The sequence below is a fragment of the Cuculus canorus genome, unplaced genomic scaffold (assembly GCF_017976375.1).
Source record: "Cuculus canorus isolate bCucCan1 unplaced genomic scaffold, bCucCan1.pri scaffold_63_arrow_ctg1, whole genome shotgun sequence".
Classification (NCBI taxonomy): domain Eukaryota; kingdom Metazoa; phylum Chordata; class Aves; order Cuculiformes; family Cuculidae; genus Cuculus; species Cuculus canorus.
Genome location: NW_026527844.1, coordinates 278,121 through 292,391, shown reverse-complemented (window position 1 = coordinate 292,391; position 14,271 = coordinate 278,121). Strand labels below are relative to the sequence as shown.

Sequence of the window (14,271 nt, the reverse complement as noted above, 5' to 3'; positions counted from 1 at the left end):
TTGGCCCATAGAAGAGTCGGGTCGTAGAAATTCAGGTAATAGAAGAATCAGAGCATAATCAAGTCATAGTGTTGGGTCAAAGAAGGCAGGAGTTATGGAATGGCCTGGTCATGTAAGAGATGGGTCACAGAATGGTTGGGTCATAGATTAATTGAGGAGTCGGGTCATAGGAAGTCATAGAAGAGTAAGAGAAGAGTTGGGTCATAGAAAGCTTGGGTTATAGATGGGTCAATTTTTACAAGTGTTGTGTTACAGAAGAGTGAGATCCTAGAAGAGTTGAGTCACAGAAAGGTCAGCTCATAGAATGGAAAGAGAAGTATCCTTTATGGTAGGGTCTGGTCATAAAATTTTCATAGACAATTTGTGCCCTAGAAGGGTCATAGAAGAGTCAGGACATCAAAGAGCAAGAGCATCACAGAGCAAGGCGCAGGCAGCTCCCAGCGCAGAGGCCACCTGCCTCCTCCAGATCCTACTGGAGAGTGAGTCCATTGTGCACTTGCCCTGGACAGCAGAGAGCTCTCCTAGGACACAGGACAGCATCTCAGAGGATGACATCATGGAAGCCACAGCCAGAATCATGGTTTGGTTTGAAAGGGACCTCAAACATCAATCTGGTCCAACCCCCTGCCAATGGCAGCAACACCTTCCACCCAATGAGGTTCTTAAAGCCCCATCCAACCTGACCTTGAACAGTATGAATGGTGGGACATCCACAGCTTCTCTGGGAAACCTGCTCCAGCATCTCATCATCTTTATCATAAAAGCCCCTTCAGATATTGAAAGGCTGTTATAGGGACCCTTCTCTTCTCGAGCTTGGACAACCCCAGGACTGCCCAGACCCAGGTGCAGGACCTTTCACCCGGCCTTGTTGAACTCCTTCAGCCTCCCAAGTTCCCTCTGAGTGCCATCCCTTCCCTCAGGGATATAGAGTGTGAACAGACAAGTGTTTCACAGCACGAGGATCCAGCGTATTTGGACACCTCCTGCCAGAAGGGTTTGGGACTTGGACCCCCAACAAAAGACTTCAGTGGGAGCTCTGGTGCTTTACTATGAGCTCTGGTGTCCATACTGGAAGCACAGGCCCAGACTTCAGTGCCTTATTGGTATTTACTGGAAATCTGTTCTCTATACTGTTGTTTGTTGTGTTCATAGTGGGAGCACTGATCCAGTACTGACCCCACACTTGTGCCTTACTTGTCCATACGGCTGCCATATTGAGGGCACTGGTGTCTGTACTGGCGTCCCTTGTGTCTATACTAGGAGTACCGGTCCCATACTGGTTCCGCAGTGGTGCCTTCCTGGTCTATACTGGGAGCACTGGTACCATACCGGTCCCACACTTGAGTCTTACCGGTCTGTAGTGATGCTGTACTGGGACCACTGGAAGCACTGGAGTCCATACTGGTCCCACGCTGGTGACTTAGTGGTCCGTACTGGGAGCCCTGTTGTTCATCCTGGTATCTCTGCTGTCCATACTGGGAGTACTTCTCCCATACTGGTCTCAAGCTTGAGTCATACTGGTCTGTACTGGGAGCACTGGGAACCCTGCTGTCAATACTGGGAGCACTGGTCTTATATTAGTCCTACTCTGGTGCCTCACTGGCCTCTACTGAGTGCCCTGTTGTCCATACTGGTGTCTCTGCTGTCCATGCTGGGAACACCGGTGTCCATTCTGGTGCCTTACTGGTCTGTACTGGGAGCACTGGTGCTGCACTAGGGACCACGGTGTCCATATTTGTGTCTGTGCCGTCCATACTGGGAATACTGGCCCCATATTTGTCCCACACTTGTGTCTTAGTGGTGCCATGCTGAGGGCACTCTTAGAATCACAGAACCATGGCATGGATTGGGTTGGAAGGGACCCCAAAGCCCATCCAGCCCGACCCCCTGCCATGGGCGGGGACACCTCCCACTGGAAAACATTCTCCAAGCCCCATCCAACGTGGCCTTCAACACCTCCAGGGATGGGGCAGCCTCCACTGCTCTGGGCAACCTGGGCCAGGGCCTCCCCATCCTCATGGTGAAGAACGTCCTCCTCATGGCTGGCTAGTATCCGAGCAACTTCCATAATAACTGTGACTTCAGCAAGAAGAGAAACTGAGAAACGACAGCTGGTGGCTCAAAGGAAAATTCAAAACTTGCTGGAGAGGGAAAAAAAAGTCAAGAAGAGGAGCAGAAAATAAGCAAATTCCATCAGAGTATAAATTACAGAATGAGAAAAGGCTTCCCTGCACCTCCCCCTCCCTGGGTCCCAACCCTTGTCTGTGCCCAATGACAGCTCAAAGAGGGACGTGGCTCTGGGAGGTCAAACACCAACTGTTCATGCTGTCTGTGCTCCAGTTCCCCTCAGAGAAGGGCCTGGAGAGAAAGCTTAGGCTGGAGATGCCTGGGGAGGTGAAAAGGACTGAGTCCCATCCCTCCACTGTGGGGATCTACATTTGTACAGCCTGGTGTGGCCCCAGGGCCTAAAACACTGGAGGACTGATTCTGACCAAGGAAGCCTTCAGCAACAGCCACGAACGCAAACAACCCTTCCTGCCCTTGGGTGAGGCTCAGGCAGTCCTTGATTTCCTTCTCTGAAACCCATCAACATACAGGCGGTCCTATCAGGGTGTCCAACAAAGCCAGGATCAGGACAGTGAGGCCTTATCCCAGCAGGATCCCCAAATCAGAAAGGCTACAAAGAGGCAACGGCGTGAGTTGGAGCCACCATGGGCAAATCCAGGCACTGTGGGGTGATTCCTTCTGTGAGACACGTAGGACTGTCAGTATGGGGAGAAAGAGGAGTCAGAGGAGCTGCTGCATGAGGAACTGCCTGTCCACAGCCTGGGTGTCTGTCACAGTCAGTGTTGTAAATAAGAACGGAAAAGTGGTTCATTTGACCCAGAAGAGTAACTTGGGTGACACCCAGTGGTGCCTGCAGATCATGAGGAAGCATTGGGCAGGTCCTTAATCTCCCACATCTTGAATTGGAATGACAAGATGACATGAAGATGCTCATCAGACCCCGTTGTGCTGCCTCTAGAACAATATCTGGGTTTTTTTTTCTGACGTTGTTATCATGGTAACCTTGGAATGATGTGAAATTAGTGGTGTGGTTCCACTGCTGCTGTGCCTCGGAAAAAGGGGTAGGGTCAGGGCAGATAAGAGTTAATCAGTGCTTGGGTTTGGGTTTGAGTTTCTGTGGAGCTCATCACCCTCTCCCCTATCCCAATAAGAACACGTTGCTTTTGTCAATATTTTATTCCTCATCCATCAAGAATCCACGCCGTCAGATTCCTTTCCTTGCAAAAATTTGCCAGCTCTTCTTCCCAAACCGGTAACACCTCATCCTTAGAGCATCAGGGTCTCATGGCTTCCTCATCCCCACCCAGGAGCCTGAGAGGGGTTCTTTCCACAGTCCTGTCCTTGGCATTACACATCCCCACATGCCACTGTCCCAGGATGAGACCTGAGGAATGAGTGAGGGACAGGATCTCCATTACCAGGGGCTGAGGGTCAGGGTTTGGCCCTTTGGATTCTTGAAACACATCCAGGTTGACTCAGCATCAGAGCCACCTTGACCTTGCTTTTCCCAACCTTTCATCACTGCCTCCACTTTCCTGCTCTAATGGGGCCCTGGAGATGCTTTCTCAGCAGTGCCCTCAGTGGGACCCATTAACACTGCAAGAAACTTTGCAGGAACTCTGCAAAGCCCAGCAGGGCTGAGGGCACTCCCAGGGTTTCTCGGAGAGATGATGGAGGCAGAGAGAGCTTAAAGGTGGTCAGGAGTGGGAGGATGACTGAGAGCTGATGGGAGGAGTAACCTTGGCAGTCCTGGACACGGTGAGTGTGGGTGCAGGGCAATGCAGGTGTAGATGCTGGTGGGCTCTCCTCAAGCTGGCACAGCCCCCAGCTCATGGGATGTGTGAGGAGGGGCTCTTGTGAGGCACTTTGGAAGGGCTGTGAATCCCGGGAGTGCAGCCAGGGGTGCCCCGGGCTGTCGTTCAGAGCAGGGTCCCTGCACCAGAGGGGTCTGTGTGCTGGAAGAGACTCTGCCACCTCCCGGGGTCAGCGCTCAGCCTGCCCGGGGAGATCCCCACTGTGCTGCAGGGAGAAGCTGTGGGTGCAAGAAGCACCTCCTGGCAGGAGAAGGTCTTTTTGCTGTTCAGGGTTTGCTGCGTGGATCGGGACTGCTCACAGCTCCAAATCACCCCCGAGTCATTCTGAGGGGATATTTCAAAGAGAAGGATATTGAGGTTAAGGAGCTTTCCTAATTCTTTTTGGTTTCTGCTCTTGGGGAATTTGGAGAGAGAAATGGAAGAAGAGGTCCTGATGCATGAACAAATCACTGAGACTACTGAGCTTTAACTGTGAGTGAACAACAGGTCTGATATGATCCTCCTAAAGCACATTGAGCCACTCCTCTGCCTATGGACAGCAGCAGCATCACCTCTGCTGGACCCAACAAATTGTTCTGCCCTCTGGAAACTTCAAACAGGACCAAGCACCCAGGGAGAGCCCTGCAAAGAGGAAGGTTTCTGTAGGAGAGTGCGCAGAGTATGGAATGGGGTCTGTGAGCATTGTAAAAACCGGAGACAGGGAAACAGCTCCAAGGAGAAAATTATCCGTGCACCCGGAATAGGATCAGGGAGTGAGAGGAAACTTAAAACAGAGGTGTTGTGTGAGGGAGAACTCCTAAAGCTCTGTGTGCTCCCCTGCAGGGCAGCCCCTTCCTCTGAGCAAGCCCCCTTGCCTCCTCTCCCACCCAGCAAAGCCTCTGCCCTCAGGGCTCTGGGCTCCAGGGCTGAACCCCCTCCTCTGCAGCCACAGCTCCAGTGCCCTCTCCAGAGCCCAGGGGCTGAGAGCAACTGCCCGGCAAGGTTGGTGTCTGGGAGGGGGTGAGCACAGCTGGGGAAGGGGAACGCTGTCTGTGTGCCCGGCTGCCTCTGCCCTGGCCTCTCACAGACAGACCCTCAATCTCTTTCTCCCTGTTTCTCCCCTTGTCTCTGTTCTTGCTGTTCTCTCATTCTCACTGCCAGGCTCTCTGGGGATGGGAGTTGCAGCTGTGGAGTCACCCACTGCCCTGGTGGCTCCTTTCCTGCAGTTGTGTCCATGGGAACCCGTGTCCCAGCTTTGCTCTGAGCTGTGAGGCTGTGGGCAATGCAGTCAGTGGGGCTGGGGAAGGAGCTCAATCTCCCTTCATCAAATGCCATCAAATGACACTTGGCTTTCTCCTTAGGTGTCCTTCCAAGCTCTGAGCTTCCCTCCAGAATGCAAACCTGTCCTCTCACATCTTGGTGTTACCTGAAAGCCCTGTGGAGAAGCGCAGAGCAGCTACAGCCGAGGAAATGCTGCTGGGTTTGTGAAATGAGCCGTGTGTGTCCTGGGCTGACAGCAGGGGCTGAGACCTTAGGAAAGGGGGAGACACTGAGTGGTGTGAGGTGGATCCCTCTGCTCTCAGCAGTGCCTTCTCAGGATGCCATGGGAATGTGATCCCCCTTCATCTCAGAAAGGTCCAAGCCCAGGGCAGCTGGGAACAAGAGCGAGGGACAGAGCAGCTCCCCTCCCCCTGCAATGAGCCACAGGCAATGCTCTCCAGTCCCAGGAAATCCCTTGTTGCTCCAAGGAGGGCTCCAGGCATGGAGCTGACTGATGATATCCTGGGAGAAGAAAAGCAGTGGTGGTTGTGCTTTGTGAGAAATGGCTTTGATGTTGCTTCAGACATATCTCACATCTCCCCTAACTTGTCACTGTATTCTTCTTCATGTCCAGTGCTTCATATGCAGAGTCAGCAGATGTCCAACAGCAGCTCCATCACCCAGTTCCTCCTCCTGGCATTCGCAGACACACGGGAGCTGCAGCTCTTGCACTTCTGGCTCTTCCTGAGCATCTACCTGGCTGCCCTCCTGGGCAACGGCCTCATCATCACCACTATCACCTGTGACCACCACCTCCACACCCCCATGTACTTCTTTCTCTTCAGCCTCTCTATTCTTGACCTGGGATCCATCTCCACCATTGTCCCCAAATCCATGGCAAATTTCCTCTGGGGCACCAGGTCTATTTCCTACACAGGATGTGCCTCTCAAGTCTTTCTCTTTCTGTTTTTCATTTCAGCAGAATATTTTCTTCTCACCGTTATGTCCTATGACCGCTACGTTGCCATCTGCAAACCCCTGCACTACGGGACCCTCCTGGGCAGCAGAGCTTGTGTCCACATGGCAGCAGCTGCCTGGGGCGCTGCGTTTCTCAATGCTCTGCTGCACACGGCCAATACATTTTCCCTGCCCCTCTGCCAGGGCAATGCTGTGGACCAGTTCTTCTGTGAAACCCCCCAGATCCTCAAGCTCTCCTGCTCACACTCCTACCTCAGGGAAGATGGGCCCAGTGTGTTAAGTGTCTGTTTAGGTTTTGGCTGTTTTGTTTTCATTGTGGTGTCCTATGTGCAGATCTTCAGGGCTGTGCTGAGGATCCCCTCTGAGCAGGGTCGGCACAAAGCCTTTTCCACGTGCCTCCCTCACCTGGCCGTGGTCTCCCTGTTTGTCAGCACTGTAGTGTTTGCCTACCTGAAGCCCCCCTCCATCTCCTCTCCATCTCTGGACCTTGTGGTGTCAGTTTTATACTCTGTTGTGCCTCCAGCACTGAATCCCTTCATCTACAGCCTGAGGAACCAGCAGCTCAAGGATGCAGTGTGGAAACTGATATCTGGATGGGTCTCTGAAGCAAAAAATTGCTCATCACGTATTGCATAGCCATTTTCATGGAACTCATAGCACACCCAGACTGGCTTTTCTATGTTTTGTGGCTAGTGGGGTTTTTTTTAGTTATCATGATGTCCTTTCTCTTTCATTGTTTACTGTTCTTGTCTGACTGAGCTCTGCAGCTGAGGAGCTGTGCTCCCTCTCTGTTGAAACCAAATAAAACACCTTCAGTGACGGCTTTGTTTTTCCTGAGAACTTTCCCTTTTCTTACTGGTCGCTTGTGTAAATGAGGAGCTGTGCTCTCTGTGTGTTTCAACAAAATAAAGAGATATTCAACGATGTTTCTTTCCTGATATCTTTCCTCCAAGGCCTTTTTTGAGCTGCAGGGACAGTTTCTATGGGCATAGGTGGAGGGGAAGGAGTCCCAGCACGGCAGCACTGCCAGGCACCAGCGCTTGATCTCCCAGAGCTCTTCTGTCTCCACTTCCACACTCTGCTCCTCACCCCTTGTCTCGCTGTAAGGCCTGAGGGTTCTGAGCTTGGTCACAGCGGTGCTGCGTGGCAGTGCTGTGCCCGCAGGCAGGGACAGGCAGAGGTTATTTGTGACAGAAATGCCTCCAGAACAGCCTTCGCATAAAGAAAGAGGATCTCCTCAGGGCAGGTTGTGAGGGCTTAAGCCCTCTTCCAAAGATTCTCTTAAGAACATTGCCAAGAATATTTCTCGCAGATACAAACACCAATGTGCAGATCAGCAGTTGTCTGTGCAGGGTTGGGACAGGCTACTACAACCAGGCTCCCTGTGAGAGACCTGAAGAAGCGGCAGAGCAGGGTCTGGTCTGTGCCCAGGTGTGTCTGAAACCCTGGGACAGCTGCCCCATGGCAATCATCCCAGAGCAGCCCCTCACAACCACCAATGGTCTCTCACCCCAGTTTGCGTGAGGGGAGATGAACCCAAGTGAGACCAGACTTGAGACCAAGTGTTCCTTGGATTCCATGAAGTCCTTTGGGAATGATATTTCCTTGAGGTCACTTCACACTGAAAGTAAAATCCCGTGGGAAATTGCCTGAACTTGGATGTGCTTCCTTGAACCGAGATCCCTCTGCCCATTTCTCATGACGTGGGGTATCTCAGAGAAATGCAGGTCAGGGCGACACACTGCAGGGCTGAGGTGTTTCCCATCTTATGGGATTGACAACCAGAAGCCAGAGAGACACTGTGACTCCTGAAGTGCCTCTGTGTGCGGAAGGGACAGACCTCGTCAGTGAATATCCTCGGGTGCATTAGAGGTGCACAAGGCCAGCTCAGATGAGGACTCCTGACAGCACCCTGGCATTTCTGTCTGTGACTTCAGGAAGACACCCCACCGGCCCAGGGAGATTCATCTCAGCTGCCTTGGACAGCCTCAGTGCAAGTGTTCCTCTCTGCTACTTCAGCCCGGATTGTGCGAGTCTGGATTATGCTCTCAGAAGTGCCCGAGCACTCAGAGAGGTTCTGGGGTCCTTGGAAAAAGCAGACATCAAACCCATATTCAGGAAAAGCAGGAACGAGAACTGGGAGAATTACAGGCAGGTCAGCTTACAGCCATCCCCAGGTAGGGGAAGGGACATGTCCTGCAGGCATTTCAGCCCCTTTGAAGGACAAGAAAGGGACTGCTGGACAAGAATGGGCAGGGAAAGAAGGGCATGTGGTGTACATGGAGTTTTGCAAGGCCTTAGACATGGTGTCCTCATAGCCAGGGTGGGACTCTCTGGAGTGAAGAAGTGGACGCTGGGTGAGAAGTGGGCTGAACAACCAATGTCATCAGTGGTACAAAAAGTCCTCCATGCAGCCAGTTCCTAGTGACATCCCTCAGTGACCAGCACTTGGGCCAGCACTGTTCAACGTCTTTATTGTCTCCCTGTATGATGTGATGGAGCATGTTTTCAGCTCCTTTGTAGATGATGCAAAGCTGGGCAGAGGCCTTTAACAACCTCCTCTGGATCAGCCTGCCTTGAGCAGGAGAGAGAGACAAGAGGATGCTCAGGGCTCTCTTCAAACCTGAGTTATTCTATGATTCAATGAATCTTTCCCTTGGAGAGGATTTTGGAGACAGAACAGATGGAGGGAGAAGAAAAATTAAAGAAGCAGAAGAGGAGATGATGGGATTTCCTTGGCTGTAGGACAAGGTCTGACAGGCAATGGAAAAACCCAAAGCACAGAAGGATTGTTTAAGGGGGATGTCTTGGATAAGCTCGGCCACAGACCTTGGATAAGCTAAAAACAAGAACTCCCCTCAAGAAAAGAAGAGCAAGGAGTAACGGCTATGTGGGCTACGTGCAAATGGCATAGCAACCATCTAGATAGGAGGAAACCTTGTTACTGTCTAAAGAAGCTAATGACCTGCAAAAAGAGTAGATATCTGTAGCTATGCAGCAATGCCAAATATTAGCTCATACAGCAATGGACTATAACCAATCAGCGTGAAACATGTCGCTTGTAAGTCGCTTATAACTTGTATAAATATATGTTAAGAATACAATAAAATCGACCTCTTGCTGGCATCAGGCTGTGTCCCGTCTCTCAATCGCGGCAAATTGGTGATCCCGACGTGATCGATACGTGATCGATACCAGGGCCTATGATCCCCCTATCTGAGTGCCATGCTGTGAGTCCCACAGAACTTTGAATGAGCTGCTGCAAGGAAGCAGGAATTGTCCGGTCTCGCTAATCCCTCCACGGAAGAGAGGTGAGCTGTGGGAAACGTGGGAAACCAGGTGTCTTCCCATGAAAGAGACGGATATGAACTCATGAAAGCCTTTCTTATGAAACAAGGGAAAAATATTTCTGGGCGTGATCTTAAAGTAATAGTTAAATGGGTACAGGCAAAAATACCCACTGTAACTGAGTCTACTAATTTTACGTGGGAACTTTGGGATGATGTGGGGGTTAAACTGTGGGATGCAGCAAGCACAGGGAATGCTGAAGCACAGCGGATGCTCCTGTGGTGGAGGAGTATTTTTGAGACTTTAAAAGTACAAGAAAAGAGCCCCCGAGACAAGGTGAAAGGGGAGGAGGACTCTCCAACTATCCCTCCGCTATCACAGTAAAGGATGGACCCTCCGCGGTACCAGAACTGTGCGCTGTCGGCTATCCTCCTGAGGAGGATCCCTTTGATCCAGGACCGGTGAACCCTGAAAAGGAGCCAGACCTTTATCCACCTGATCCACATGATATATGGGTTAATATAAGGCGCCAAGCCTTACAAGAGGGAGAATTAGAAATCGCAAAAACCATAGTAGCCCCCGTTATTTACCAAGGGCGGGGGGGCTCAGTGGGAGGCTCTTTCTTTTTCGGTAGTTAAGGGGTTCCGCCGTACGGTAAAGGAACATGGTATCTCTTTGCCGTATTTTACGAGTCTATTGTCCTCTGTTTTTGATACGTATGTCATGATCCCCCATGATTTAAAGTCTCTAGCTCAACTGCTGTTAACACAATCCTTCCCTGTCTATGGGACATTAAGGACATTTTCCATCACCTTCCAAAGGTCATGGAGAATGGGGGAAACTCCCTGCCCACTGGCACCACTCCTACATTGCATGTCCTTTTCGCAAATGGGCAAAAGATGAGCACGAGAATGAAAGGCTGTGCCCCAGACCTTATCCACTCGGATCCCATTCCTGGATGTTTGAAAGAGAGGGGAAGTAGATTTCCTATGGGCAGATTCTGTCTCACCATCCTTCTGTTACCCAACTCTCCTCTGGCCTGGCCCTTTTATGACCCGGCACTTCTATGACCTCACTCCTCCATGACCAGACACATATATGAGCCACCTCTTCTATGCCCCAGTCCTTCTGTGACCTCAGCCTTCTATCACCTCACTCCTCTAACAACTCTTTTATGACCTGATGCTTATATGACCCTTCTATGACACTTCTATGACTCGAATCTTTTCTGTCCTGACTCTTCTATCATCCTTCTGCGACACACTTTTTTCTATGAAACTTTTAGGACCAGACCCTACCATAAATGATACTTCTCTGTCCCTTCTATGACCTGACTTTTCTGTGATCCAACTCTTCTAGGATCTCACTCTTCTCTAACACAACACTTCTAAAAATTGACCCTTCTGTAACCCAGTCTTTGTATGACCCAACCCTTCTCTTACTCTTCTATGACTTTCTAGGGCCAGGTCATTCCATGACTCCTGACCCAAACCTTCCATGACCTGATTATTCACTGACTCTTCGATTACATGAATTTCTAGGACCTAAATTTTCTATGGCACGAACCATCTATGCTGTGACACCTCTGTGATCAGACACATTCTTCTGTTCAGACCACACTCTTCTATGACCCAGCTCATTTGTGACCCTATTATTAACTGAGACTTCTTTGACCTGACCCACTATGGTGTGTATCCTCTGAACTCCTCTATAACCCAAATCTTATATAAGCTGCCTTTTCTATGACCCGGCACTTTTATGATGTAAACTTTCTATGACCCAACACTCCCACGTACCTTCCAAACCAAACTATTCTATGAGCCGACTCTTCTATCACCTCACCCTTCAATTACTTCTCTATGTCTCAACTCTTCTAAAACCTGAGTCTTCTGTATCCAAGGCATCTATGACTCAACTCTTCTCTGACCCTTCTCTATCTGACTTTTCTATGGCCTAAATATTCTATGACCAAACTCTTATATGCCCTGACACGTCTTGCTATGACTTTTCTGTTCCCTGACTCTTCTATAGCCCTTCCATGACACAATTCTTCTATGACTCTTCTATGAGTACACAGTTTGTACTTGTACTTGGCCTTTCTATTTCCTCAAGCATGGCCAGGCTTTTCTCAGCATCACAGCTGCCTGCACAGTGCCTTTGCCTGCCTGCAATCATGGCCTCCAATTATTGGCCCTAACGAGTCCCTGGGGAGGCTTTGTCACGAACAATACTCACTGAGACCAATTAATACTTCAAGATACTCTGAGTTCTGCTTTTCACTTCTTGAGATGTTTCTTCAGTCTCCTCTAAGAAGCTGAGGTTCAAGGACTCATCAGCAAATCCACTCTGGGTCTCATTAAAACAAAGAAATCTTAACGAGTTCTTTCTTTTAGTCAAATTTTCTTCAGGTCTTCAAGCCTTGCACAGCTCCTTGGAGTCATTGCCCGTTGAGGTTAAAAAGGAAGATTTCAAAGTGCACTTAAGAAAAATATGTTTTAGTTTAAACATTGTATTTCAATATTTTTCAGACTCATTGAATGGTTTGGGTTGAAGGGTCCTTAAAGTCCATCCAGTCCCACCCCCTTTGCCATAGGCAGGGACACCTCCCATTGCACCAGATTGCTCAAGGCCCCATCCAGACTGGCCTTGAACACCTCCAGGGAGGGGACATCCACAGCTTCCCTGGGAAACATTGGCCACTGCCTCACCACCTTCTTTGTGAACAATTTCTTCCTAATGTCTAATGCAAATCTTCTCTAAACCTTAAATACACCCCCTGTCACCCTGTGTCCCTGGAAAAAGTCCCAGCATCAGAGCTGCTGTGTCCAGGACGGGGCTAACAGGAAAGAATAACCTGCCCAGCCTGGAGCAAGTACTGCCAAGGCCAGAAGGGCGTTTGCTCATGGGCAAGTAGAGGCTGAGAGAGCTGGGGTTGAGAGAAGACTTTCAGGCTGAAATACTGAGCAAGGCCCCAAGGCAGCAGAGGGAACCCAATCCATGGATGTTCTCAGTGTTTGATGAGCCAAGGCCATGAGCCTGTGATGTGTGAGAAAGGTCTTGGCTGAGTGACCAGCAGTGGCGAGAGCTGAGGGACTGAGGTGCAAGAAATGTCAGTATTAGAGTGGTTCCATTTTTATTAATAGTGGTGGTGGAGTTGTGTATCAGTGAGCAAAGGAGGAGGACAGAGGTTTCCATGTAGAAAAGTCCCTCCTCATGGTTGGGATGTGCAGCCAGACATGGAAATGATCAGTGTGTGGGACTTATCTGGGATGATTCCCCTGTTTCAGCTTTCCCAGAGTATCCAGGGGACAATTGCTAATAGTGCGCGATCTATAACTGGGCCGTACACCTTGATATTGAATATAAATTATTATTAATTCTAGTTTTAATACTGACAAGTTCAAGTCCAGGTTGGATGAGGTTGTAAGAAACCTGATCCAGCTGAAGATGTCCCTGCCCATGGTAAGGGGCTTGGATCTGGCTGATCTCAACGGACCCTTCCAACCAAAGTCATTCCATGATTCCATGATGTGATCCTGTGATTCTACAGTCACTACTGGTACTAAAACAAGACCTTGCAGCAGCGTGAGTGTTACTGTGAGTGTTACTGTGAATGTTACTGATAGGAATAGTGTGAGGTTTTATTGTATTTATTAAATCCATCTTTTTATTTCAATCTTCAGGACTTCTTTTCTTTACCTGATTCCCCTTCCTCATTAATTTAGGGAAGGAATCATTGCCCATTGTTTGCTGCCGAATTGCAGGGTCTGAACTGGGACACCTTGTGCCCCATCTCACACACAGGGTGCCCAGAGACAGAGCCCTCCCCGTGCTCACACAGCGGCTCTGCACAGCAGCAGTCGCAGTGTCTCTGTTCTCCTGCTGCCACTCCCAGAGCTGTGGTTGCTCACCCTGCTCTGCACTCAGCTGAGATGCTTGGAATCTTTTTCCTCAACCTCTGGAAATGTCCCTACAAGTCCAGAGAAAGTCGTGGAGGAATGACCATGGACAGATGAGTGTCAGGGGCCTTTATTTTGCAGATTTGATGCTTCACTTCGTGCTCAGAGCTGGGGTGGGGCTGGGGGAGCCCAGAGGCTTTTCCAGCCTTAATGGTTCTGTGCTTGTGTGACTGAGGGTCCAGAGCCCCTCTGATGCCCCAGTGCCTCCTGCCAGAGCCCCCAGCCCTGTTTTGGGGGCAGAACACCTCTTTTTGCTCCAGAAGCCCCAATTTTGGCTCCCTAAGCCCTTTTTTCACGGAACAAAGCCTCATTTTAGAATCAAGTCCACAATTGTGAGAGCTCAAAACCCTCATTTGGAGCCTCTCAAGTCCCATTTTCAGGGAGCAAAGCCTTCCTGTTTGCGACCACATCAATGTTTCAGGGCTCAAATCCTGATGTCAGGGCTCAAAGTCTCAGTTTCAGTTTCAAAGCACCACTTTTAGGACCCAAACCATCCTTTTGAAGCTCCAGACTCTCATGGAAAGGATCCAACCCCATCTTTTACAGCTCAGAGCCTCCAGTGGAGATACCAAAGGCCTCCATTCAGGACGAGAGCTTCATTTGTTGGGGACATATTGGAACCAGGAGGTTCCCTTCCCTTGTAGCACCAAAAGACTCATGTAGCATTATACCCATCCCTTCAGTGCCCAAAGTCTCACCCTTTGGGCTGAAATCCTCAATTCTAGAGTTCCAACATGGTTTTTTGACCCAAAGATTTTTTAGGATGCACAGATATATTCTGAAGGCCTAAATTCTCATCTTTTTGTGTCTACATACTCATTTTAAGAGCCTCATTTTTAAGGTCCAAAGTCTGATTTTGAATTTCCAGCACCTCAGTTTTAGAGCCCAAACCCTTATTTATAGGATCCAAGAGCTCATTCTTATGT

The 14,271-nt window shown here is 49.8% G+C and overlaps 1 protein-coding gene across 1 annotated transcript; it reads left to right on the top strand.

Moving 5' to 3' along the window:
• The first annotated feature begins 5,777 nt into the window (after positions 1-5,777).
• LOC128850728 (olfactory receptor 14A16-like) lies at positions 5,778-6,734 on the top strand. The gene has a single exon (XM_054055711.1). It carries the CDS (start codon positions 5,778-5,780, stop codon positions 6,732-6,734), a length of 957 nt encoding a protein of 318 aa, XP_053911686.1.
• Positions 6,735-14,271: the final 7,537 nt, after the last annotated feature.

What these genes read in the sequence shown, in the direction of transcription:
- LOC128850728 (XM_054055711.1), top strand. Translation starts at nt 5,778, where the DNA reads ATGTCCAACAGCAGCTCCATCACCCAGTTCCTCCTCCTGGCATTCGCA.